Source organism: Schistocerca gregaria, chromosome 1 (assembly GCF_023897955.1).
Source record: "Schistocerca gregaria isolate iqSchGreg1 chromosome 1, iqSchGreg1.2, whole genome shotgun sequence".
Classification (NCBI taxonomy): Eukaryota; Metazoa; Arthropoda; class Insecta; order Orthoptera; family Acrididae; genus Schistocerca; species Schistocerca gregaria.
The window spans coordinates 695595339-695620875 of record NC_064920.1 but is presented as its reverse complement, the minus strand read 5'-3'; the positions used below and the strand labels follow the sequence as shown (position 1 = coordinate 695620875).

At 43.2% G+C, this 25537-nt stretch overlaps 1 protein-coding gene across 6 annotated transcripts in view; it reads right to left on the bottom strand.

Annotated features, from left to right (window-relative positions):
* Positions 1-25537, bottom strand: part of LOC126365127 (peripheral plasma membrane protein CASK-like) — a 1978716-nt gene that overhangs the window by 1263840 nt on the left and 689339 nt on the right. For all 6 annotated transcript variants that reach the window (XM_050008118.1, XM_050008119.1, XM_050008120.1 and 3 more), the window contains exon 3: positions 21731-21836. In XM_050008118.1, coding sequence (XP_049864075.1) covers positions 21731-21836 — 106 coding nt within the window. The remainder of the gene's footprint in view (positions 1-21730; positions 21837-25537) is intronic.

Genomic DNA, 25537 nt, shown 5'->3' with positions numbered 1-25537 from the left:
GGACAGTTGTCACGAATGTTCAAGTGTCCGCCAGGACAGGTATTCCACCACCATCTACGTGATGCTCTTTCAAGGGTCAAACAAAACTGTCACCGTTTGTACTGCACTTCTTTGCGAAATACCTTAAACATCATCTATATTATTCGATATGGGTTCCAGACACTTGAATAATGTTTTACTAAGCGTCGCAGAAATGCTTTGTAAGAGAACTCTTTTAAGGAATTAGAGCCTTTCTCCCAGTATTCCATCAATGAATCGCAGTCTGCCGCCTGCTTTACCTACGTCTGACGCTGTGTCCATTCTGTTGCACATCCCCACTAGTTTTTACACTGTGGTATATATATCATGTTAGTATCACATGACTCACTCTAATCACAATTAGAGTGAGTCATGTGATAGATACTGTAATCATGGAACGCTACGATTTTGGCTTTTCTGAAATGCACTTTTCGAACAGTGCTTCATTATAAGTAACTATCATCTGCGGAAGTGCGAGGTCAGTATCAGTATCCTCTGCCAGGTCATTAGTGTATGGGTGTTCCTGGGGCACACATGAAGTTATTTCAACATTTGCGGTGACTCTAGATTTGTGATGACACGCTGCAGCCTGCCTATCAAGATGTCTCCACTCAGGAATGTCGTTTGATAACCAACATACTCATATTAGGTTAATAACGGTCAATAGCTTTTTAGGTGTCAAGAAATACTGCATCTACTTGACTGCATTGATCCTTGGCTTTCCGAATGTCGTACGAGAAAAGCGCGACTTGGTCTTCACATGACCTTTGTTTTCAGAATCCACGTTGGATGGCTCCAAAGAATTCATTCTGTATGAGGTATCTGGCTATGTTTGAAGGAAAAGTGTTTTCTAAGATTGTAGAACAGATGCACATCAGAGGTGCTCGACGGTAACACTGGCTTAGGAAGAAAAAAAAAAAAGACTAACCAAGACTGCATCCATTGGCAACTTAGCTAGTCCTACTTCCATGCATGCAGTAAACCTCCGATTGAAACGCTGTGTTCTATATGCTAGGATATGCAAATTGTTAGCGCTTCAGCGCACTCACAAAAAGATGGACGTAGTGGCGATGTCTGCGTTCTGCAAGGGGAGATTTCAGTATCGTCGCCTGATTCGGAAGTCGATGTCGAGATGAATTCAGCAACACTGGCCGGCCCGAGTTATATGGTTTCGCGGCCGCATTGCGGGCGGACTCGAACACGACGTCCGTTGTCAAGACCCTGTGGCGGCGTAGGCTAGGAGCAGGGTGCGCGCGCGTTCCTCGGCTAATTGTGTTGGTGTATCCGAAGCTTTCCCGTCGCCGACGTTGCAGTTAACTCAGTGACACGATTCTTCTGTGTAATTTTTCTTTGCATGTTCGTACGCTATTCACATTCTTGGCTTCACATTTTCCTTCCTCTGGGTTTGTCCTCTCTGTCTCTTTCCGGCCACTTACCGTTTTCCGGAGATACCGCATCACGGCACTCCATGACCTGGGTAGCGCCTTACAAAAAAAGGAATGTTAGATGTAATAAACAAGTGTGTGTTATGACTCGCGTAAGAAGAAGAAAGCTCTAGCAGCACGTGTCGTAATTCGACAGCGGCAGCATCGAGCCCTAGTGAAATTTCGGTTTATCGTTCCGCGATATTGCTGGCCACGTTGATCGTGTACCACGCCAGTTATGCGCATATGGGATCTACGTGTTCAGAAGGCCAAGTGTCTACTCTAGACAATGCAGGATCTCAGCGGACTCGAGCTGATTAGCGACCCAAAAGGACGTAATATTGTTCAATCCGGGAAGCAGGACAGTGCCGTTACGTCCTGTACCTTGAGTCGAAAAACAAAAATGAGCTTGTTTGTTGCTAGGCAAGTATCCATACGGACTGTGCAAAGGCGTCTAGGGGACCACATGCTATCAGCACGTTGTCCATTGCTGCATCTTCCCTAGACCAAACAGCTGAAATAAGCACACCGACAGTGGTGTGGTTGGTTGACTGGGGCGGGACTGGGGAAACCGGACAGGAGGTCATCGGTCCCAACAGTGGTGTGACTAACGACAGCGCTGGATACCGGAGTGGTACCATGCCGTCTTTACAGACGATCCCGATTTTGCATACATCAGGATGGACGTATCCGCATCTGTAGTATCCTTGGAGAACGAGCTGTGCCAGATTGCATACGTGTCCAACGTCTGGCGTGGTGGTATGGGGTGCCACTGTGTACACAACACGATCATCTCTGGTCAGCATGATCGTTAATTTTTATCTGTGACCCATGCCCACTTTGGCACGATACCCAGCGGCGTTAGAGATGTTGCAGTTGCCACGAAATGCAGCTATGTTTACTAAATTTCGCATCCTCTGTCCCCGCAACCTCGAACAAATTTGATGATATATTTTTCTGCTTCACTGTATAAAGAACATCGTGCAAAATTTTATTATTTTCTATCCTCCTCCATGTCAGAACTGCCGGCCGCGGTGGTCTCGCGGTTCTAGGCGCGCAGTCCGGAACCGTGCGACTGCTACGGTCGCAGGTTCGAATCCTGCCTCGGGCATGGATGTGTGTGATGTCCTTAGGTTAGTTAGGTTTAACTAGTTCTAAGTTCTAGGGGACTAATGACCACAGCAGTTTAGTCCCATAGTGCTCAGAGCCATTTGAACCATGTCAGAACTGTGCCGGGAATGTTTTCACGGTTAATGCAAAGAAAAATTTAGTTTTCGGAGTATTATATCAGCATCAATTAAGAAACACTCGGGTGCTCCGGATAAAACAAATATGCCTTTAATTCAGTTCTCACCAACAGTTACAATAGTGCACCTATTCTGCCATACTTTCCAGTAAATGACATACATAAGCAAAGTACAGCTATATTGTAGTGCAAATTTGTATTTATTTACAGAGAAGAACATTCAAGGAAAAACCATACGCATGCTTCAGTAAATATAAAAATTTAACAGTAACACTAAGAGATCGTAGTGTACGAGGTGTACGCGTTTAGAATATATGTGATGTTACAATATTTTTGTTTTCCTTTTAATTTTGTGAGCACACCATATTATGAAAATAATATTTCTAAACCATGTACTAAAATACTGAAAGATGTTGTGAAATCTGTTATGTAGTTAGTATTTCGTATGAAATAGGTCATCAGTCAGTAACCATGCAGTTCTGTCAACGAGCTGGTTTATTTGCAACGCGTGGAAATAACGCAAAAGGAGTATCCTTTAGCGGTAATAACAAGAATAAACGGTCGTATTGTAATGATTAGCAAAAATATCTGTTCTACGAGCTGGATCAAGTTAGGAATGTCTGGTGAAGACAAGAATATAAAAAAATGGATCATGGGGTAGACTACAGTGTGTAACACATTTGTTTTATTAAGGAGTTAAGTTACAAATAAAAATAAAAATCTTGTCTCCCATCTCGGCGGAGACAATAGTGAGACAGAGTTCGGAATACATCATACATAAATATTGCACAATTTGCATCTGCTGACTGACGTTCACTTCCAACAAAACTTCATCTCGTCTGTCGCTCGAGAGTAACAGTGTGGGAGTAGGCATTGGACGAAATGAAACTCAGAGTTGCCGAGGACAGTTCTAACTTAAATGCTGAATTTGTTTATACTCTTTTGAATTCGTCTTTGTTTCTTTTTTGCAAATGTTGTAGTCGCAAGATTCCATCGTACGCGTTTTTCAAGATTTCCTCGATCTGTGTAGATCTAGACAACTGATAAAAGGAAACATTTTTAGAGTGAAATGGAATCGTTGGTCCATTTTTACGCACTGTATACCGACGGCTGCTCTAGTCCTAGTCTACGGCGCCCAGAGCGATTACGCTACACATGTTCGCTGCCTGGATTCTAGCCCGCCTGAAGAGTTATCGGCCACGCGCCGCTATTTATAGTCAAGTTCGATACCCAGCGCCGGCCACTAGCCATAAACTGTGGTCTTCGTGTCCATAATACACGCATTATGCCATTTATAGACGACGCAAATGCAGTTTCAGAAACCGCCGGACACAACATCATAATGTAATGCGAACACCTACAAAATGAAGCCGTAGAATAGGTACTGCATTTGTCTTCGGTATCTCCTGCATTTCATGTGAAAAAAAATATGGAGTAAGTTTTAATCAGGGCTTAAAGAAAAAAAAGAACAGAAAATAAAAACTGCATACAAACTTCTCGTCCTCAAAACTGGATAAAAGGGAATACATGAAGTTCTAAGATAACAGCAAAAAGTTTATAGAGAAGACACCGAAGGACAATGAACTATCTAGAGCACAATAACATGCCTAGCTAAATCCAGTAAAAATTACAGATCGCAATCCCCAGAGCAGTTATACATCTCAAAAAAGGATTCCATCAAAATATTATCGTTTGGTTGGACTCAATATAGCTAACACATACGGAATTATCTTCGCTGCGTATGATTCTCTTTCCTGTTTTGTGTGTGTGTGTGTGTGTGTGTGTGTGTGTGTGTGTGTGTGTGTGTGTGTGTGTGTGTCAATGCACCAAATCACTTAAACCACGAAATTTATTTCGATCCGTCAGGTTTACAAGCATTTTCCTTTTCTGAAGGACTAGAGACGAGTCACTTCAGACTTTGAAAACAACTGAAATTGACTCAGATTCGAAAGAGACATTTTTGTAACCCGTGACGCTGCAGTAGCAGTTAGTTTCAACAAAGACTGTACACAAATATACTTATCAGGAAATAAAATTTGATACACAAGAAAGGAAAAAATGGAGTGTTTGCCCTCTCCGTTGGTCTCCCATACACAAAAGTGTAATTCTTCTAGCCGAGTTAATTGTACCACGGTCACACAACATCCAGAACAAGAAAAGAATTAAATACTTTATTCACCGCTTCCATCTAACCACGGAGGTCAATCTTCTGTGGTGTGTGTGATGGTTTGAGCTTCATTAGCGTAGTTACGAACATGAGACTGCAACCAGCCCCACTTATACAGAGCATTAACACTTCTACAAGCACCACTGCATCTCCCGTTAAGTTTCGTCCAAGTGGATGACGAAGGTTAAAGCCAGCCAGTTTTGTACACTGATCACGGATGATATCAAGGCTATAGCGGTATGGTTGAAACCATCCTTGTCTCAGTGCTTCATCAGGAGTAGAAGACGTCATAATTCTTGAGCCGGCTTTTTTTTTTAAAAGAAAAAGAAATATCAGTGTTTAACACCCAGTCGACAACGAGGCTATTAAAGACGGAGCACAAACTGATTGTTTCGAGGATGTGGAAGGAAATCGGTGATATCCTTTCAAAGAAACCATCGTGGCATTTGCAAGAAGCGATTTAGGGAAATATCAGAAAACCTAAATCTGGGTGCACGGATGAGCTAGTTACTGGGCCACCTCGCTCGGTAACCGTCTTCCAGAAAAGTTATGGAAATTTGTGCTAAATTCCAATGGGACCAAACTGCTGAGGTGATCGGTCTCTAGGCTTACACACTACTTAATCTAATTAAAACTAAATTACGCTACGTACAACGCACACACCCATGCCCGAGGGAGGACTCGAACCCCCGACGGGGAGAACCACGCTGACCGTGGCAGTCGCCCTAGACCGCGCGGCTACTCCGCGCGGCAAAGGTTTATGAAATATCTTTCTTTGTAGTAGTTCATTCCGTTTCTTCGTGGATGGGAAGGTAACACTACTTTCAGTTACCTAGACCATAATTGGCAAGGCCCTTTTGCCGTCTGATGTGAGGCGGCTGAACGTTGCTCAGAATATACAACCCTTCAACAGAGATGTGATTCTTACTATGTTTCGCAGTTGAACTTTAACTGATGAAATGCAGTAGCTATTTATCCACACAGCAAAATAACATTCAGCTGCAGAAATACTAAAGTTTAACCTAATGTCTGTAACGTACTCACATTTGCTGCTCACGAAGTCTATATAGTCTTCCCCGTCAGTTCTTAAGAAGCAGTTAAGATAACCAGAGGAGTGTGCTGACCGCCACTCAATACTGCAGTCGCAATATCCGTACGGCCTGATACCCTGACAACTAAAGTAGGCTTCACGCGGACGCTTCGCGCTTCTAGCACACCCAACAACGGAGTACGATATTGTTTACATCTCTACGGTAACGCTTCATTGCTGCCGCGCTTCTAGGCGACTAAGGTTTGCATTCGCGATAGATTTCTGACAGTAACAGTCGTGCCTTATGACGTACGAGTGTAGACATCTACTGATCTAAGGCAGAGAACGCAGCAACAGTCTATCGGCTTTTCGTGATTATCTCTAACCGGACGGCGGATACCTTATTTAAGTTTATAAACCTGCTGATTTTAGTCTCCCTGGCCATGGCAACTATATCTGCTGTATACGGACGAAGGTATGAGCGTAATATACAATACTGACTCCGTGAAAGACCGTACTTTTCCCCCCGGAGTTATTTACGACGATATTCTCGCAGATCTCAAGCAGAGAGGTGTCTCTACAACTTCTTACATGTCGTTTGACTGTGATGGGTTACACTGATAGCCGTAACTTCACCACAGAAAGGAACTACTCTTGCATCAGATTGATATATACTGACGACCGCTTATAAACCTGTTTTTGTCAAGGAGTACCCTTTAGCGGTATTGATTAGCAAAAATATCTGTTCTACGAGACGGAGCAAGTTAGGAATGTCTAGGAAAGACAAGAATATAAATAAATGGATCATGGGGCAGACTACAGTGTGTGGCACATCTGTTTTATTAAGGAGTTAAGTTACAAATAAAAATAAAAATCTTGGGTCCCATCTCGACGAAGACAATAGTGAGACAGAATTTACTGATCACTCGCACTGTACACGAGTAACTTTGGGTTAGGTTAATTTTAATGCAACAAATTCCAAACTGTATTTATTGATGGTCCCTACGACAATGGTGTTTGAGGGAAGACGCTCGAAGTGCGTGTCTACCTTCCTGGGATGTAGCTGGCGGTTAGGACCATCCAGGTGATGACAACCTGGCACATCTGCAGAGTTCCATCAGAACTCGCTTGTAAGTCAGACACAGTTTTTTGTTGAAAGTCCACTTTAAAGTGGCAAAATAAAATAAAGGCAACCTTGACAGCCCGCTGTCTTTTTTCGTGATCGACCTTTTAAATGGCACCTAGTAGAGTGATCCAGGCTCAATTTTGTTAGTGCACTGGAGCAGTCCAAACGTAGTGCTCGCGTATTCACTGTCCCCCAAAGAGGATCTCGTGGTGGACGCCAGGATGACTAAAGTGTGGCTCTACGCCCTCAAAAACTCGTAAGAGCATGTGAGAAACTAGTGTGACGCTTCCTGTTGGGGTCATTACAGGATTCACAGGACAGTATACAACCATCGCCTACTGTCTATGTAACCCGTTGAGATGCTACGCCTACAGGCTAGGTAGCACGTCATCCTAAACCCGTTTCTCATCACTGCTAGTATTTTGCTCTCTCACTTGTCTCAACCATACAGTGGCTTCTTTCATGTCATTTTGTATCTTTTAATTTATTCGTCTGTACTGAATGCTACAGCACTCTTTCCTCCCGATTACGATGCTTAATATTAGTTTTCCTGTTTGTGAATCTTAAATGCAGAATACATTCTAATTGGTAACTTATGTTTGGGTTCCTCCCACTGTTATGACTTAGTACAGTCCTTCCTGTTCAGGTACGTCTCCATGATAAACTTCGATTAATCGATGTTCAAATTGACTGCTTGATCCACAACTGTAGAATCGAGTCAGATGTTTACAAGACCACACAGAATTAGTAGTGGGGCTAACAGAGAATGGATTCAGTCTGCACTGTTGCCACATTTTCCCCTCCCATTCCCTCCACATTTCTGTTGCTCTATGTATGAAGTGGCAGGAAATTCAAAATTTAATGATAAATTCAAAATAACCCAGTTGTGCTACAGGTTCATCCCCCCACCACTCTGATGTCAGTGGGGAAGTAGGGCACTTGTCTTAAGTGTAAAATGCCAGGAAATTTTAAAAAAAACATCAAGATTGTTCATTGTTTTATTAGTGTGAGGTCAAAAAACATGGCAATCTACAATGGTGGCTCTGCAGATACTGGTGCCGCCTGCATGGTTGTCAGATTTCTCTGGCCTCATAACATAAGAAACAAGTATGGTGGATCTGTGAATGTTAGTGCAGCATGCATTATTCCCCAGGTTCCTTGTGCTAAATTTAAAATGATGGGAACTTCGTAAATCGTCTTTTACCTGTCATGTTACAATACACCTGCTGCAGGTCTAAAGTGTCACTAGCCAAAATGTCCAAACTTTCAATAATTTACCCCCCTCCCACAACTTTTCTGTCACCGTAATTCGTACAAAAGTCACCCTAAGCTGATTTATGCTAGGCTCATACTTAACTGTTAATATTTACAGTATGGTAGGTTGTCAACAAGTCTGTCATTATTAAAAACAAAGTCTCCCACCCCAGTTCTCTTAGGTTTGGAACCCAAGAGCTCGTTTGCACCAAGTTCGAAATGGCGAGAAATTCACATATCTTAAATGTAATATGATGGGCAGCCCTCTGATTCTCAGAACTTTACCATTTGTCCCGGATTTCATCCACAGAGCTCACTGGTGAAGCATGTATGGACACTTGTCACTGTTGTGTGTAGTAGAACAGGACTGGGATAGATATGCAGTTGTGTCTTATTTAAGCACTATGCCATGCCACACTAAGCTGAAGACTCACAGTCCCAACTCGGCAGCTGCCTCACGCACACCGCACTGCACTATCCGCAACCAGAGGCCATGTCGCCGTGTGCCATTCACCACGGCCGACATTGAACTGTCAACAGACCCTGGCACCTGACCATCGATGAGTGCTTGACATCACACTCTATGCACTGCTACAGGGAGACAGCTTTTACCAGTGTATCAGAGCTCATAAGTTGTGTCATCAGTTCGGAATGCAGGCAGCTGTCTGTCCTCTGTTGTTTGCTAAGGCAGTGCGCCCCTGCCACAGCTGATGTGAACCGACACAGCTTTCAGAAGGACTGTGAAGACTACATGATTTTACAGTTAAACAGTGTCTAATTTTAAGACTAGAAAGGTTCTGGCTTCTTACTTATCTGAAATATTTACAGGAATGAGGCGTTATTAACATTCCAGCACCCCGACAAAGTATGTCTAGCATGTTTCTTTTGTATAGATCTCCATATACTTTGGTCATAAACTTTAAGAGGATGAAACTCTTGTACTGAAATCACATATGGACTGATATGACCACACACTTCTTTTGTTACATGAAATTACTATTCTTTAACTAACGTCATTTTTCTGTCATATGTAGGATTTGGTGGGAATTAAATTTTAGCAGTAGTGATATCCAAGCAGAGTACGATAATATGGATAGCTGAAGTGGAATTCTCATTAACAACATGTTGTTCCACAGTCTGTGCCGTAACACTTGGTATGTTTCTACAGGTATGTGGAATCAAATGTTCAGAAAATTCCTGCTAATTGTGAATGCAAACCTGACGTCTAGTACCATAGTATGTGTTTGGATGAAATGAATTTGATGGCTAAGAAATGGGGAATGCAGTTTCAAATATTTTTCTGGGTCTCCCAACTATCCAATGTAAAATCAGTTTTCAAGATGATCATAAGGCACTTATAGATTATTGAAAATATGATACTTATAATGTTTGAACAATTACCACTGTGTGTGTGTGTGTGTGTGTGTGTGTGTGTGTGTGTGTGTGTGTGTGTGTGTCCACCAAGTCACGCATCATAACTGAAGCTGCTTCATCAGGTGTGTACCATTTTTTACTTATGAAAACAACTGTAGTGAACATCGCAAGGCCACAGCACCCATTGATGCACTGATGTGAGGCCACTGCAGCTGTGGGCTGAAAGCATCAGACAGTAGCAGAGTTTATTGTGCTGCAACCTGTCTTGGAGAAGAGACTGCTGCAGGTTGTGAGCCTACACACCATCTGCACTACGGACCGGCACTGAAAATACTTCTGAACTTCTGACTGAATTGCACACCATATTCACATTCCTATGCCATGACTGTTGATCCACAAAAACTCTAAGGCACGCCACAGCCAGTCCACACGAGCTATGCGACACAAACATTCTGACTGCACAAGCGTGGTGCTATAAGAGCTCCTGACCACATTATTGCAGGCAGACCAATCAGACAACAACTGTGAAGGAACTGTCAGTATCCCTTCGCGTGTAGATTACTGTTGGCATACTATGTTTTTAGCGAGCTGTATATGAATCGTCATAATGACTCTCCACTTGATCGTACATTTTAACTTTCATATAGCCGCGCGGGATTAGTCGAGCGGCCTCAGGCGCTGTGCGGCTGGCCCCGGCAGAGGTTCGAGTCCTCCCTCGGGCGGGTGTGTGTGTGTGTGTGTGTGTGTGTGTGTGTGTGTGTGTGTGTGTGTGTGTGTGTGTGTGTGTGTGTGTCCTTAGGATAATTTAGGTTAAGTATGTGTGTGTGTGTGTGTGTGTGTGTGTGTGTGTGTGTGTGTGTGTGTCCTTAGGATAATTTAGGTTAAGTAGTGTGTGTGTGTGTGTGTGTGTGTGTGTGTGTGTGTGTGTGTGTGTGTGTGTGTGTGTGTCCTTAGGATAATTTAGGTTAAGTAGTGTGTAAGCTTAGGGACTGATGACCTTAGTTAAGTCCTGCAAGATATCAAACACATCTGAACATTTTTTTTAATTTTCATAATACTGTCGTAAAATGGTTCAGTAACTGTTGAAAACACATTTAAATCTTTCTTGCTAAGGACCCTGAGTTTTTCAATGTATTTTATGGTACCAATGCAAGTAACTTGGCTTCATCTAATTTTCATCCAAAAGAAGTCGAGATATGTAAAGCACTTTAGGACAGGACACGTTGACACTTTCAACGACCAAGGAGTTCAAATTATCCCATGAGACACGTAACCAGGAACTGACTTAACTTGCTACAAAAAAGGGTTAGCTCAAAAAGTAATGGGTAAGTGAACGATACAAGTTGTCTGTGGGGTAGAAGGTTGTTTAGTTAAACGTGTAGGTGACGTGCGGAACATTATGGTTCTTGTAAGAGAGCCTTGTTTGTTTCTTCATCATCATCATCATCATCATCATAAATCATCTCCTCTTCCTCCTCCCCCTAGTTTCATAAATACATTGTTTTCTGTGGTTCTTCATTGTCTTAATCTGCTTCATTTTGGTCTGTCTTCTTCTACTTCCAGCACATACTCAGCTTCACCTTGCCGATTTAACAGCAATCACAGTTTCTTGTGGACATTTTGTTAAGATGTCAACAAAACTTTGTGAGATTTTTTTGTAAATATTAGTAACAGCTGAGTATGTTAATCGGCAGGATTATGTTTGATTTTTAGGCAGAACAGCTGGTGTATTACGAAATTTATTCCGTATTTATTAGCGATCTCACTCAATACGCCTCTATTGCATTATCGTCGATGGGACGTTCGACTCTTCGTTTTTCCATTGAGTGTCACTTCGTCACACATAAGAGGAAAAATAAATGTTAGAAATCATGGTAATTTAAATTGTGTAACAGGTGGCTTGCAGGAACAATGGCGGCTCTAACGATTCAATCAATAACTGGAGAAACTGGTCATCAAGAGGAATCCGTGTTATCTGTTGCAAAGGGATGCTTGACTGCATGCATGTCACACGCATCTCTGCATAGTTGATAGGTAAAACTCAATAAATACATTTAGAACAATGCTTGCAACTTGGGTGGAAAACTGGTTCTAGAATAGAACACTTTCATGTGCTGTGTTCCTGTGCTGTAAACCCATCACAGGCAACAAGTACATGATGTGTTGCCTGACTTAATCGATAAAGACGACTTGCTACGAAGTTTCATAAAAATTTCGACATCAGGATGAAAAAATGGAAGGGTTTATCAAAATAGCAAGCATCAGGAAATGTAAATAACTATGCTCACAGATTTCCGAAAAGGAGACAGGCTTAGCGTTTAGAAAATTAATGATTGTTAGAGCTTTAATCTGCAGCTACGTAAGTTTATGCTCGGCGAGCTACTGTCCTTTGTTTTCTTCCTGGGACAAAGACAGTCATCCTGATAATTTTTTTAATCGGTTTTTTAGTATAGTTGGCCTTTGGCAGTTGGCTGACTACTAGCTTGGCACGCTGGCGATATTTAATTCGAAGCAGAAATGCGTAAAGGCATGTCTATTGTAAAAGAAAACCTCACGGACTATCTGGGGAATATGGAGCAGGGCGTCATTCTGATGTGTCGAGCCTGCATAGTGTGTAGTAAGGGCTTAGTTTCTGTTAATAGAATGTCATCAATGGTCATTAGCATTATATTTGCGGATCAGTAACTGATACATAAGGCACTAGCAACTACCTTCAAGGTCCGGGCAATCGCAGAGGGTGGGCTTACTGGTAGTTGGGAGCTCCAATGTTAGGCGCGTAATGGGGCCCCTTAGGGATACGGCGGCTAAGGAGGGGAAGAAATCCAGTGTGCACTCCGTGTGCATTCCGGGAGGAGTCATTCCTGATGTGGAAAGGGTCCTTCCGGATGCCATGAAGAGCACAGGATGCAGCCAGCTGCAGGTGGTGGCACATGTCGGCACTAATGACATGTGTCGCTTTGGATCTGAGGAAATTCTCTCTGGATTCCAGCGGCTATCTGATTTGGTGAAGGCTGCCGGTCTTGCTTACGAGATGAAGGCAGAGCTCACCATCTGCAGCATCGTTGACAGAACCGACTGCGAACCTTTGGTGCAGAGCCGGGTGGAGGGTCTGAATCAGAGGCTCAGACGGTTTTGCGACCGTATTGGCTGCAGATTCCTAGACTTGCGCCATAGGGTGGTGGGGTTTCGGGTTCCGCTGAATAGGTCAGGAGTTCACTACACTCAGCTGGCGGCTACACGGGTAGCGGAGGCTGTGTGGCGTGGACTGGGCGGTTTTTTAGGTTAGAAGGCCTCGGGAAAGTGCGGGATGGGCTGCAATGTCAAAGGGTGCTTGGCAATTACAGGACGTGCTTGGATCAAGGAACAGTCGGAATTATAGTTGTAAATTGTTGTAGTTGCGCTGGAAAAGTCCCTGAGCTTCAAGCGCTAATAGAAAGCACAGAAGCTGATATCGTTATAGGTACAGAAAGCTGGCTAAAGCCTGAAATAAGTTCTGCAGAAATTTTTACGAAGTCTCAGATGGTGTTCAGGAAAGATAGATTAGGCAGAATTGGTGGTGGAGTGTTTGTGTCTGTCAGTAGTGGTTTATCTTGTAGTGAAGTCGAAGTAGATACTCCGTGCGAATTGGTGTGGGTGGAGGTTATACTTAACAGCCGAATTAAGTTAATAATTGGCTCCTTCTACCGACCCCCAGACTCCGATGATACAGTTGCGGAACAGTTCAGAGAAAGTTTGAGTCTCGTAACAAATAAATACCCCACTCATACGGTTATAGTTGGTGGGGACTTCAACCTACCCTCGGTATGTTGGCAAAAATACTTGTTCAAAAACCGGTGGTAGGCAGAAAACGTCTTCCGAGATTGTCCTAAATGCATTCTCCGAAAATTATTTAGAGCAGTTAGTCCACGAACCCACGCGAATTGTAAATGGTTGCGAAAACACACTTGACCTCTTGGCCACAAACAATCCAGAGCTGATAGAGAGCATCATGACTGATACAGGGATTAGTGATCACAAGGTCATTGTAGCTAGGCTCAATACGATTTCTTCCAAATCCATCAGAAACAAACGCAAAATAATTTTATTTAAAAAAGCGGATAAAGTGACACTAGAAGCCTTCCTAAAAGACAATTTCCATTCCTTCCGAACTGACTATGCGAATGTAGACGAGATGTGGCTCAAATTCAAAGATATAGTAGCAACAGCAATTGAGATATTCATACCTCATAAATTGGTAAGAGATGGAACGGATCCCCCGTGGTACACAAAAAAGGTCCGAACGCTGTTGCAGAGGCAACGGAAAAAGCATGCGAAGTTCAGAAGAACGCGAAATCCTGAAGATGGGCTAAAATTTACAGACGCGCGAAATTTGGCACGTACTTCGATGCGAGATGCCTTTAATAGGTTCCACAACGAAACATTGTCTCGAAATTTGGTAGAAAATCCGAAGAAATTCTGGTGGTATGTAAAGTACACAAGCGGCAAGACGCAGTCAATACCTTCGCTGCGCAGTGCCGATGGTACTGTTACCGACGACTGTGCCGCTAAAGCGGAGTTATTGAACGCAGTTTTCCGAAATTCCTTCACCAGGGAAGACGAATGGAATATTCCAGAATTTGAAACACGAACATCTGCTAGCATGAATTTCTTAGAAGTAGATACCTTAGGGGTTGCGAAGCAACTCAAATCGCCTGATACGGGCAAGTCTTCAGGTCCAGATTGTATACCGATTAGGTTCCTTTCAGATTACGCTGATACTATAGCTCCCTACTTAGCACTCATATACAACCGCTCGCTCACCGATAGATCTGTACCTACAGATTGGAAAATTGCGCAGGTCGCACCAGTGTTCAAGAAGGGTAGTAGGAGTAATCCATTTAACTACAGACCTATATCATTGACGTCGGTTTGCAGTAGGGTTTTGGAGCATATACTGTATTCAAACATTATGAATCACCTCGAAGGAAACGACCTATTGACACGTAATCAGCATGGCTTCAGAAAACATCGCTCTTGTGCAACGCAGCTAGCTCTATATTCGCACGAAGTAATGGCCGCTATCGACAGGGGATCTCAAGTTGATTCCGTATTTCTAGATTTCCGGAAAGCTTTTGACACCGTTCCTCACAAGCGACTTCTAATCAAGCTGCGGAGCTATGGGGTATCGTCTCAGTTGTGCGACTGGATTCGTGATTTCCTGTCAGGAAGGTCGCAGTTCGTAGTAATAGACGGCAAATCATCGAGTAAAACTGAAGTGATATCAGGTGTTCCCCAGGGAAGCGTCCTGGGACCTCTACTGTTCCTGATCTATATAAATAACCTGGGTGACAATCTGAGCAGTTCTCTTACACTGTTCGCAGATGATGCTGTAATTTACCGTCTAGTACGGTCATCCGAAGACCAGTATCAGCTGCAAAGCGATTTAGAAAAGATTGCTGTATGGTGTGTCAGGTGGCAGTTGACGCTAAATAACGAAAAGTGTGAGATGATCCACATGAGTTCCAAAAGAAATCCGTTGGAATTCGATTACTCGATAAATAGTACATTTCTCAAGGCTGTCAATTCAACTAAGTATCTGGGTGTTAAAATTACGAACAACTTCAGTTGGAAGGACCACATAGATAATATTGTCGGGAAGGCGAGCCAAAGGTTGCGTTTCATTGGCAGGACACTTAGAAGATGCAACAAGTCCACTAAAGAGACAGCTTACACTACACTCGTTCGTCCTCTGTTAGAATATTGCCGCGCGGTGTGGGATCCTTACCAGGTGGGATTGACGGAGGACATCGAGAGGGTGCAAAGAAGGGCAGCTCGTTTTGTATTATCGCGTTATAGGGGAGAGAGTGTGGCAGATATGATACACGAGTTGGGATGGAAGTCATTACAGCATAGACGTTTTTCGTCGCGGCGAGACCTTTTTACGAAATTTCAGTCACCAACTTTCTCTTCCGAATGCGAAAATATTTTGTTGAGCCCAACCTACATAGGTAGGAATGATCATCAAAATAAAATAAGAGAAATCAGAGCTCGAACAAAAAGGTTTAGGTGTTCGTTTTTCCCGCTCGCTGTTCGGGAGTGGAATAGTAGAGAGATAGTATGATTGTGGTTCGATGAACCCTCTGCCAAGCACTTAAATGTGAATTGCAGAGTAGTCATGTAGATGTAGATGTACCAACGCGGCCGGAAGCCAATTTCCTACGAAGGTCGTCGTATAACTATTTCAGGCGCTCCAAATACTAGAGAATACACAGTATTAACTAAATTCCCCTTACTGACGTTAAGGGCTTTAGTGGGGGCTTAGACGGTTAAGATTAGCATAGAAACACACGACAGTGAAGATACCATTTTTCCGCTACACGCAAAATACCACACACTGATCTCCTGCATTTGCGGCTCCACTGACTAGGCTATTACGTACGTAATTCACTGATCATCTGATGTCCCACACCTACTACAGATTTGTTTACATGTCATTCAGTTGAGTATTTGATGTGCCTAGAGAGGTTTGTACCAGCTGTTGCGCTTGTGGTCTTTGTTCATACTGCTGTTCCGTTGTAACCATACACTACATTACAGATGAAAGCTGTACGTTCATTTCATTTTTAGTGTGTTGCTGTTGACCACGGTGAATTACAAGTTTCGGAATACGCCGACATGATGTTACTGTACGGCGAAGAGTTGTGCAATGGGAGGGCTACTAGACAGTTGTGTGCGGAGCGTCTTCCACACCAGCTGCGTGGTTTCATCACGAAGATTCTTCGGTCTTCGAGTGTGGTGGAGTTCTCAACATATGCATGTTTTGCCTCCCATTCAATTTTGGCTGTGTGTCTTCTGGTGGTGATTGGCTTCATGTTTATTCCACTTGTTTGTCTTCTTCAATTACAGCCTATGCTGCAAGGAGCTGGGGCCAGCGTGTGTTGGCATTACGCTGGATCTTCTGTCGGTTCTCGGACTGCCGCGCCTTTTCATAGAAGCGGCAGGCAACCATGCGGATATGGTCCTTAACTTTGCGGACCTCAGCGAGGTCGTGCAGTGGTCCAGATGGGAAGTCCCTCTGTAAGTGGGGCACGAGGCGCAGAGCCCTGTTCTGCAGTGATTGGAGTTTCTTCAGATGTTGGTCTGCTGCGTTCCCCCAGACGACAGCCGCATAATCGAAGACAGGGCGGATTAGCGCCCTGTACAGCGTGATGCCTAGTTGCGGAGGGAGGGTCGACGTCGGGTTGAGCAGGGAATAGAACATGAGAAGTCGATCCCTTGCTTTGTTTACGACGCTCTTCACGATCTTCCACACCGCCAGACATCATCGCACTTATCCTTTGCTACGGTGCACCAGCGGCCTATGGGACAGGGACATTCACCACCTGCAGGGCGACAGTGGTGCTCCACGGCAGCGCTGCACACCTTAGTCTGAAGCGTCTGAACTTGACGCAGTGGAAGAGGACGTGACGACGAGTACAGGAAACGTAGCAAGTAGACTGAAGGTTGGTTGCGTGTTCTGCATGAGCAGCAGCTACATACGTAACATCCCCAGGGGGTGCAGGGAAGGCAACCATGATATTTTGTGTCGCGAGCCTACTTCTGCAGGCGGTTTTTGCACCGTTGTGTGGACGAGCACGACTTCCCACGGTGGAAGCAAAAGCAAATTTTACCACAACATGTGCGGGCTGAAGAAAACCGGCATGACGCGCGGCCCCAATAGTTTCAGGAGAAATACAGTTTGAACATATCGACGAGTTCCTGGATGGATTGTGAGTGGGCCCTATCTTCTTCCACCACAACCCACGGATGCCGCATACTTGCGATTCCTCGAAGCGTGCTGCATAGGGTCTTTGAAGATTTTCCATCGCAAGTGTGTCAAAACATATGGTTTCACCTGGGTGCTGCACCACCTCATTTTTCACGTGCGGTCCAATATCAAATGGTTCAAATGGCTCTGAGCACTATGGGACTCAACTGCTGTGGTCATCAGTCCCCTAGAACTTAGAACTACGTAAACCTAACTAACATAAGGACATCACACACATCCATGCCCGACGCAGGAGTCGAACCTGCGACCGTAGCAGTCGCACGGTTCCGGACTGCGCGGCTAGAACCGCGAGACCACCGCTGCCGGCGCGGTCCAATATCACCTGGACCAAAGATTTGGGCAACAGTAGATAGGTCATGGTGGCACGATTCCCTGGCCTGCATGTTCTCCCGGTTCTCCTTGCTGGACTGCTACATGAAATTCTTCATGCACTAGGTCCCTGTGGCATATGGGGAAGAGCTACCTACTGTCGCGGGCTATGGCTGCGGCAGATGCTGGGACACCAGCGATTGGTGGTCGTATGTACTGGAACATCGTGTAGAGTTACCGGATTTGTTTTAACTTGGGCTGTTGTCACTACAGACCCTACTTGTAAGTGAACTAGACAACAAGCGGCAGGAGTCAATGAGCAACATCTGCTATTGTGTTTTTCGTGAAGAGGGAAAACGATGTTTCGGAACATGAGATCCTATGCTAAACTTAACCCCACTACAATTTCTCCAGCTATAGAAGAGAATTTAGTTATATCCTGTAGCATTAACCAAATAAAAACACTCTTGTCTTATTTTACGGCTGAAAGTATTAGCAGCATTTAGGAATCAGCTCCCAACATCTTTTCAGACCCGATTCCAGTCACGCGAGAAATCTATAGCTCGTTGGTGGCGTGGCATCTTTCCGGTTATCCTGCCAGTTTGATGATTACATTTTTCACAAATTAGGTCAGAAACTAACACAGTCGCTTTCTACAGCGGTTCTGAGAAATGGTCTTGTGTGTGTTAGCTTCCTGGACTGCAATCAGAGTGTAGTTTGTGGTTGCTACGTTTACAGTTCTTACTGTCTGTTGCTCAGTTATCGGAAACAGTAGCATTACTGCGTTCTTCGCTATTCATCACTTTTTTTTTACATCAATATACCAGCATGAACAGCAACATGAAGATTAAATATTTGCACCAGTTTGCATTTCACCGTAGATTTGCAAATGAAATTTTCGATATGATTCCACGCTGTATCTAACCAGATATATAGTGCCCAACTATCACTATGTAAGTACCAACTAGTCTGAAAACTTTTGCGCGCGTCTGCTGTTGGTACGCTCTTCCTATTACAAGGCGACTTTCAGTCACCGGAAAGTGTGCGTGAATGTATGCAACGACGATCACTGCACAAGGCAAGGCACAATAAGCTGTAGAAGTCTATCTGATGCCAGTGAAAATGTCGCTGTTCATATTCACAGGCCCACTGCAAGCGAACAAACCGCTAACAGAAGATGAAGGGCATTCCCAGTATTGGGAACTAATAAGCGTGTTGACGTCGATAACCTTCGACTTGTTACTGCATTATTCTTGTTGGGCTAAGACAGTGGATCTACACAGGACAGAAAAAAAACAGAGCACTTGCCCGCGGAAGGCAAAGGTCCCGAGTTTGATTCTTGGTCGGGCACACAGTTTTAATCTGCCAGGAAGTTTCATATCAGCGCACACTCCGCTGCAGAGTGAAAATCTCATTCTGAAAGGTGAACTACCCGTCGCTCTAGAGGGTGTACAGTTCCGTTCATGATAGTAAAGAACACACATAATGAAGACTCATTTTTTGTCTGCACAAATGTCGTTCTAGATCTAAGTTATAGCTGCGGTTAACTTAAACGTTGCGAACCATACGCCTTGGTCACCACTATAGAAATACGACAGCCCTTCAAGCCCCAGTGTGTTGCTGACTTACTAGTGTCTCTCTTGTCATTGAAGTCAGTTCAAAACTGACTGCAGTATTAGTATTTGGAGTTTTTCCTGTTTTCTATAATCCAGTCACACAAGTGAGAACGAAATTCAGTAAGCGTCAACGGTAATGCTGTTACATAAACGAAACAATCAGTTCTTCGTAATACTCAACTTCCTTCAAATGCTTGATTTTAAGTTAGGCTTCATCGTGAATTTTGTTGGTTTCTGAAGATATATCAAGTTTACTGTTAGCAGTCCCTACATACTAACATCCACAGCGTGTTCCAAAGATTTAAAGCTTCATCAGGCGGATTTATAGGAGCATTTGTTAATACGACACGTTTTTGTTGTGTGATGACCTTGGGGTAAACTGTGGCACTGTCTTGTGGCGAAACAAAACCCTTTTTCGGATGTTGGCTCTTCGAAGGTCTTAAGTAAATGTAAAAATAAAACAGCTAAAGAAGAGTACTTCTCTTGCCGCTTTCTCTGCCATTATACACCACATCACACACAAACTGTCACACTTTGTAAATAAAGACTGTGTCTTCAAACTGCTAGGGGCAGAGAAGATATAGAGAAAGAAAACACTGTTTCAAAGTACAAAAAATATATCAAAATACCACAATTATGTTAGAAATTACGTCTTAAAGCATTCTGGAGATCCTTGGTTGAATTGATGAACACGTATGTTGGAGAAATATCTCAAGTGGCATAAAATTCCTTTTCTGTCAGATCCACGAAAGCTTAAATTTAATATTTGTTTAGTTTATCAGGTGACATGCCGAACACATTGCAATACTTATGTTGCCAACAATGGCAAAATTTTACATTAATAACAATTTTGGCTGACATTCAGAGAGACTGTGGATAAAAAGAGTGCGTCAAGGAGAGGCAAGTTTTTGGTATGATACGGCTGTGAGATTGTTAAACTTACCTTTGTTGTATGTTATGACTAAGCAAATGTTTAAGTAATACACTGATACTGAATTAAAGATATGCACATAGATATATTCCTAATAATATAAACAGATACATGTAGTATCAGGTTGACATTTGGTACGAACTGTTGGTTCCACTTTGCTGGATCTATTGAGTTTTTCGTGATTTAGGCAAGTCCGTTGTTCACACGAAAAATATCAAATAAAACACGCACATAAAAAAATTATATAATATTGATAGAAAAGGATCTGTACACAATTTGAAATACTTACTTTGACATGTGTATTCATCAACTCAATCAAAGATCTCCACAGTGCTTTAAGACTACTCTGAAATAATGTAGAGTTTTGCTACATGATCTTTGTACTTTGAAACTGTCATCCTGTATTTGCTATAATATGTTCTTTGAACTTATTAGTCTCCAAATACCATCCTTTTTATGAAGTGTGAAAGTTTATATGTGATGTATTACAACAGAGAAAGGAGTCTGTGACCATTGCAAGTATTCTATTTTAGTTGTTTCATTTTCACATTTACATTTATGTTCAGTTTTTAGTCGAAAATCTGCAAAGAGCCCTGTTCTGTTTCCCCACTACACAGTGCCACAGGTTACCGCATATCATAACAAAACACACACCCATGCTGTATCAACACATGTAGGTCCACCTGATGGAGGTTTAAACATTTGGAACGCGTTGTGGATAAGTGACTGGTAATAGTAAGTATGTTGTTTCATTCATTTTAAGTTTCTACTACACTGTGAGGGACTTAATAATAATAATAATAATAATAATAATAATAATAATAATAATAATAATAATAATAATTTATTACCACTGACGTGACGTAGAACCCATCATCATCATTTGTATCTACAGAGGCAAATTAACAGCTCACCATAATGACGGAGCGATGCGTTTCGTCAAATGAAGAGGCGGCCATCATACACTCAATACAGAACCAGAAGAGGGTGTCTCTGGTTGAGAACAATTAGAGAAACAACACGCCACCTAATCAGGTGTTGATCTTGATAACCTACCCACGTTGAGTCCGGATGTTGACCATTCAGACACAGAACACTGACGGAACTTTTTCTATTTAGTTTCTATGACGTATAAGTATAGGTAGTGAGAGCGTATAATATTTGTATCTTCCTGTACTAATTCTAGAACATTGATAAGCCCAACGTTAATCTCAATGTAAATGGGAATGTTACGGCTTTGAGTTAGTGCTGTAGAGGACTTCTCCCTCTGGCAGCGTGTGATAACGATCAATTTTTTTTTTTTTTTTTTTTTTGTTAAAGGTATGAGACAAGCTAATGCAATCTGCTTTGGTGAGGGGTGTGCCTACCGACTAGGTCTGTCGCCACCTGCCACCAGAGAGGGCGAACTTTGTGAGGCTGTGTACTTACTACTCGAAGACCATGTAGAGCATGCCCTCGGAGCTGTACGTCTCCAGCAGCTCCACGATGTGCGGGTGTTTCAGCATGTGGCAGATGGTCGCTTCCCGCTTCAGGTCTGCAACACAAACATCACGCCATTACCCAACTGTACAAAAAAAACAGATACTAATACAACTTGTACGCATTTGTAACATATGTCGTGTCATTTCTTTCGGACATATCCGAAAGAACAGACACAATTTCGAACCTGCAGCCATTATCAAAGAAGGCACAAACGAACTTATGACGTTTACCTTTTGGCGGACACTCATTTACATCAATGAGGAAAGCTGAAAATTTGGCCGGACTGGAATTCGAAACCGGTTCTCCTAGTCATCAGTAGATGCTCTGACTGCTAAGCCAGACAGACACAGTGGTCATCGCAACTGCACTGACTATCCTAGCACGCCTCCCGTCAGGCACAAATTCTCAACTTTTCGTCACACATCCTCATATACACACCATTCTCGAACTCTTACGGGAATCGGCGGAAGGCCGCGAGGAACGAAGATAATGGAACCTGGGTGCACGAACGGCAAAACGTCATTTTTCGGACGAATCCAGGTTCTGTTTATAGCATCGTGATGGTCGCATCCGTGTCTGGCGACATTGCGGTGAACGCACATTGGAAGCGCGTATTCGTCATCGCCATACTGGCGTATCACCCGGCGTGATGGTATGGGGTGCCATTGGTTACACGTCTCTTTCCCCTCTTGTTCGCATTGACGGCACTTTGAACAGTGGACGTTACATTTAATGTGTGTTAGACCTGTGGCTCTAGCCTTCATTCGATCCCTGCGAATCGCTAAATTTCAGCAGGATAATACACGACCGCATGTTGCTGGGTACAGAAAATGTTCGACTGCTGCCCTGGCCAGCACATTCTCCAGATCTTTCACCAATTGAAAACGTCTGGTCAGTGGTGGGCGAGCAACTGGCTTGTCACAATACGCCTGTCACTACTCTTGAAGAACTGTGGTATCGTGTTGAAGCTGCATAGGCAGCTGTACCTGTACACGCCATCCAAGCTCTGTTTGACTCAATGCCCAGGCGTATCAGGGCCGGTATTACGGCCAGAGGTGGTTGTTCTGGGTACTGATTTCACCCAAATTGCGTGAAAATGTAATCATATGTCAGTTCTAGTATAATATATTTGTCCAATGAATACCCGTTTATTATGTGCATTTCTTCTTGGTGCAGTAATTTTTATGGCCAGTAGTGTATTATTTACACTGTTTAAAACAAATGGAAGGTTCATATTGTTTCATTTGTAACAAATTAGTGGCGTGGAGAATGATGAAATTTCTCAGTGTACTTCTGCCGAAAAAGTAAAATGTTCATTTTTCACGGATGTATTTATGGTTTAGACATAGTTAGATGTCACCTTAAGAATAACGTTTTTAAGTTTCGCGATAATGGACGTAAATTTTCAAGTACTGTATGTATTCAAATACAATTTCGTGAAATTATTGCTCAGGCTTATAGGATGCAGAAAGGAAGAGAACGCGCGACTTCACTACTTGAAAAGTATATTGTGGTACGAAGACTAGTAACAGGATAAAATCACCTCATCTATTTCATACCAACAGAGGTTAGCGTTTACGCTGCTGTCGATGTCTCAGTCGTTAGAGACAATGCAAAATTTTATTTAGGTAGGCTGGAATACTTTTCGAAACAGTTGATTTAAATCCCATAATAATTACTTCGATATATCATTAACAACCATTTTCAACTGTTTTTCCAGAAAGCATCAACAAATTTCGTTCTTGATTAATAAGACACCGACAGCATTTAGAGCCTTGAGTGTGAACTTATTAGGCTAACACAGTATGACTACTGCGTCACCTGTAGTCTGAACGCCAGCTGTGAGTCCTAAGTTAGTGCTGTTCCATTTACACCTTCTTATCCAACGTACTACGCTGAGATTTTTATACTTTGGACTTCATTGCACTACTACCTTTCTCTACTAACAGAATTGCTGATTTTGGAAATAAAATGCAGCCTTGTGATTGAAGGCTCCAGCGGCTTCATCATGACACTTAAATACCTTGCAAACACGAAGATGACGGGCGCTTCCCCTCGAACTGTTGCCTCTTACTCTCTGGTTCGGAACAGTGCACCAACAACTTGCCTCCTCCCAATAACCGATAGAGAAAATAGTCTCTTTCACGCCTACTAGGCATCTTTGCCTGTCAGTTGCACACTTTCTTATAGTCGACGACTCAAAGTGAATTCCGAGGCAATTTCGTCCACAACGATGCACATGTTGACACAGATTAGGATCCGCTGATTCATTGCCAAATAGAGTAAAACACTTTCCTATAAAACACACAGAGGCAGCACACACCCATTTGCGCACTTACTGCAAGATAACATGATTCTTAAGAGCCACTCTCACTCACCACGACAAACATTTCGGCGCCTTCACTCATTGCATCCTCCGACCCATCCGGAGAGGTCGCTTACGGGACGGGGAGCTGCGCCAGAACCGGATCGACCCCATCAGGTGGATAAACGATGAGGGTCGGGATGCTCGATGCTGCCCACCTTAGATGTGGTTTATAGGCTATTTCCCGCATCCCACTAGGTGAATACAGAGTTGCCACCCAAACCCGCCTCAGTTACACGATTCTCAAACATTTCGAAAACTTTACTCTCTCTCATGTGAGAAACACCACACGCAGACAGTTGGAGTACACAAATTCCTTCTCGGTAGGTAATATGTTGACAACAGGAAAGGTATCCGGCCACCCCTGAAACTACCCACGCCAAATCCACCTTCTTCTCCCACGTACTACACTGAGGTTTTTATATTTTGGGCTTCCTTGCACTACTTCGTTTATTAGGCGTGCCGACCATGTTCAGTGGATCCTCCATGATGACCCATCACCGAACAGTTATCTTTTGTAAATTTCATCAATTTTGGACACCCACGATATCCAACCATACGGTGACTCAGAGACAGCCGCCAGTTCACAACAATATTTTTTTTCAAATCTGCTAGTTCATCGATTTTAGAGTGCTACTGTCAGCCTACTGAGCTCACATCAATGAAGGTACCCAGCCTTTCACGATAGAACATAACTTCTATTATCCTTCCATCCACAATGCACCTGTGTCAAAGTTGCCTCAAAGTATTTTTAAGACGACCATCGCTTATACAACGGAATATTCTGCAGGACAACTTTAACACAATCAGAAGTCTCCAACTAGCATTTTGATGGTGAGAAACTGCACTTCCTACAGTTTTATAAAAGCTGAAATGTACTCTGCAGGCAGCGATCCAAAGCAGCAGCCTCGCTAGTGCGCAACGCCAACAGAAGTCGATCGTGGACATAACGCATAGCACGTTGGCTGAACGGTTGGCGTATTACTGGTTTTCACACTAATTTCATACGTCACATAAATGAACAATAACGCATTTATCATCTCCACTTTCAATTAATACCGATGCATGAGGAAGGATCACTTACAACTGAGTGTTAAACACTTAGGCTAGTGAAGTATCGTCTTTTAGAATTACACCAGAAGGCGCCAGTGAATCGAGGAATTAGGTAAAGTCAGTTAGGCGCAATGGCTTTTTAAACCAAGTAGAAAAGGAATGCAGAGCTGTGCTGTTCATCAACGCGTCAAAGAAACAACTCCACATTAAAGGGAATTACTTGGACGAAACATACGTATCTGGCAGCTGTTTCACGAAAGCAGCTTTATCAGATTTGCAGAAATGACGATTTCAGTTTTACTTGATAGGGAGATAACTGTTGGCTCTTTGGAAAC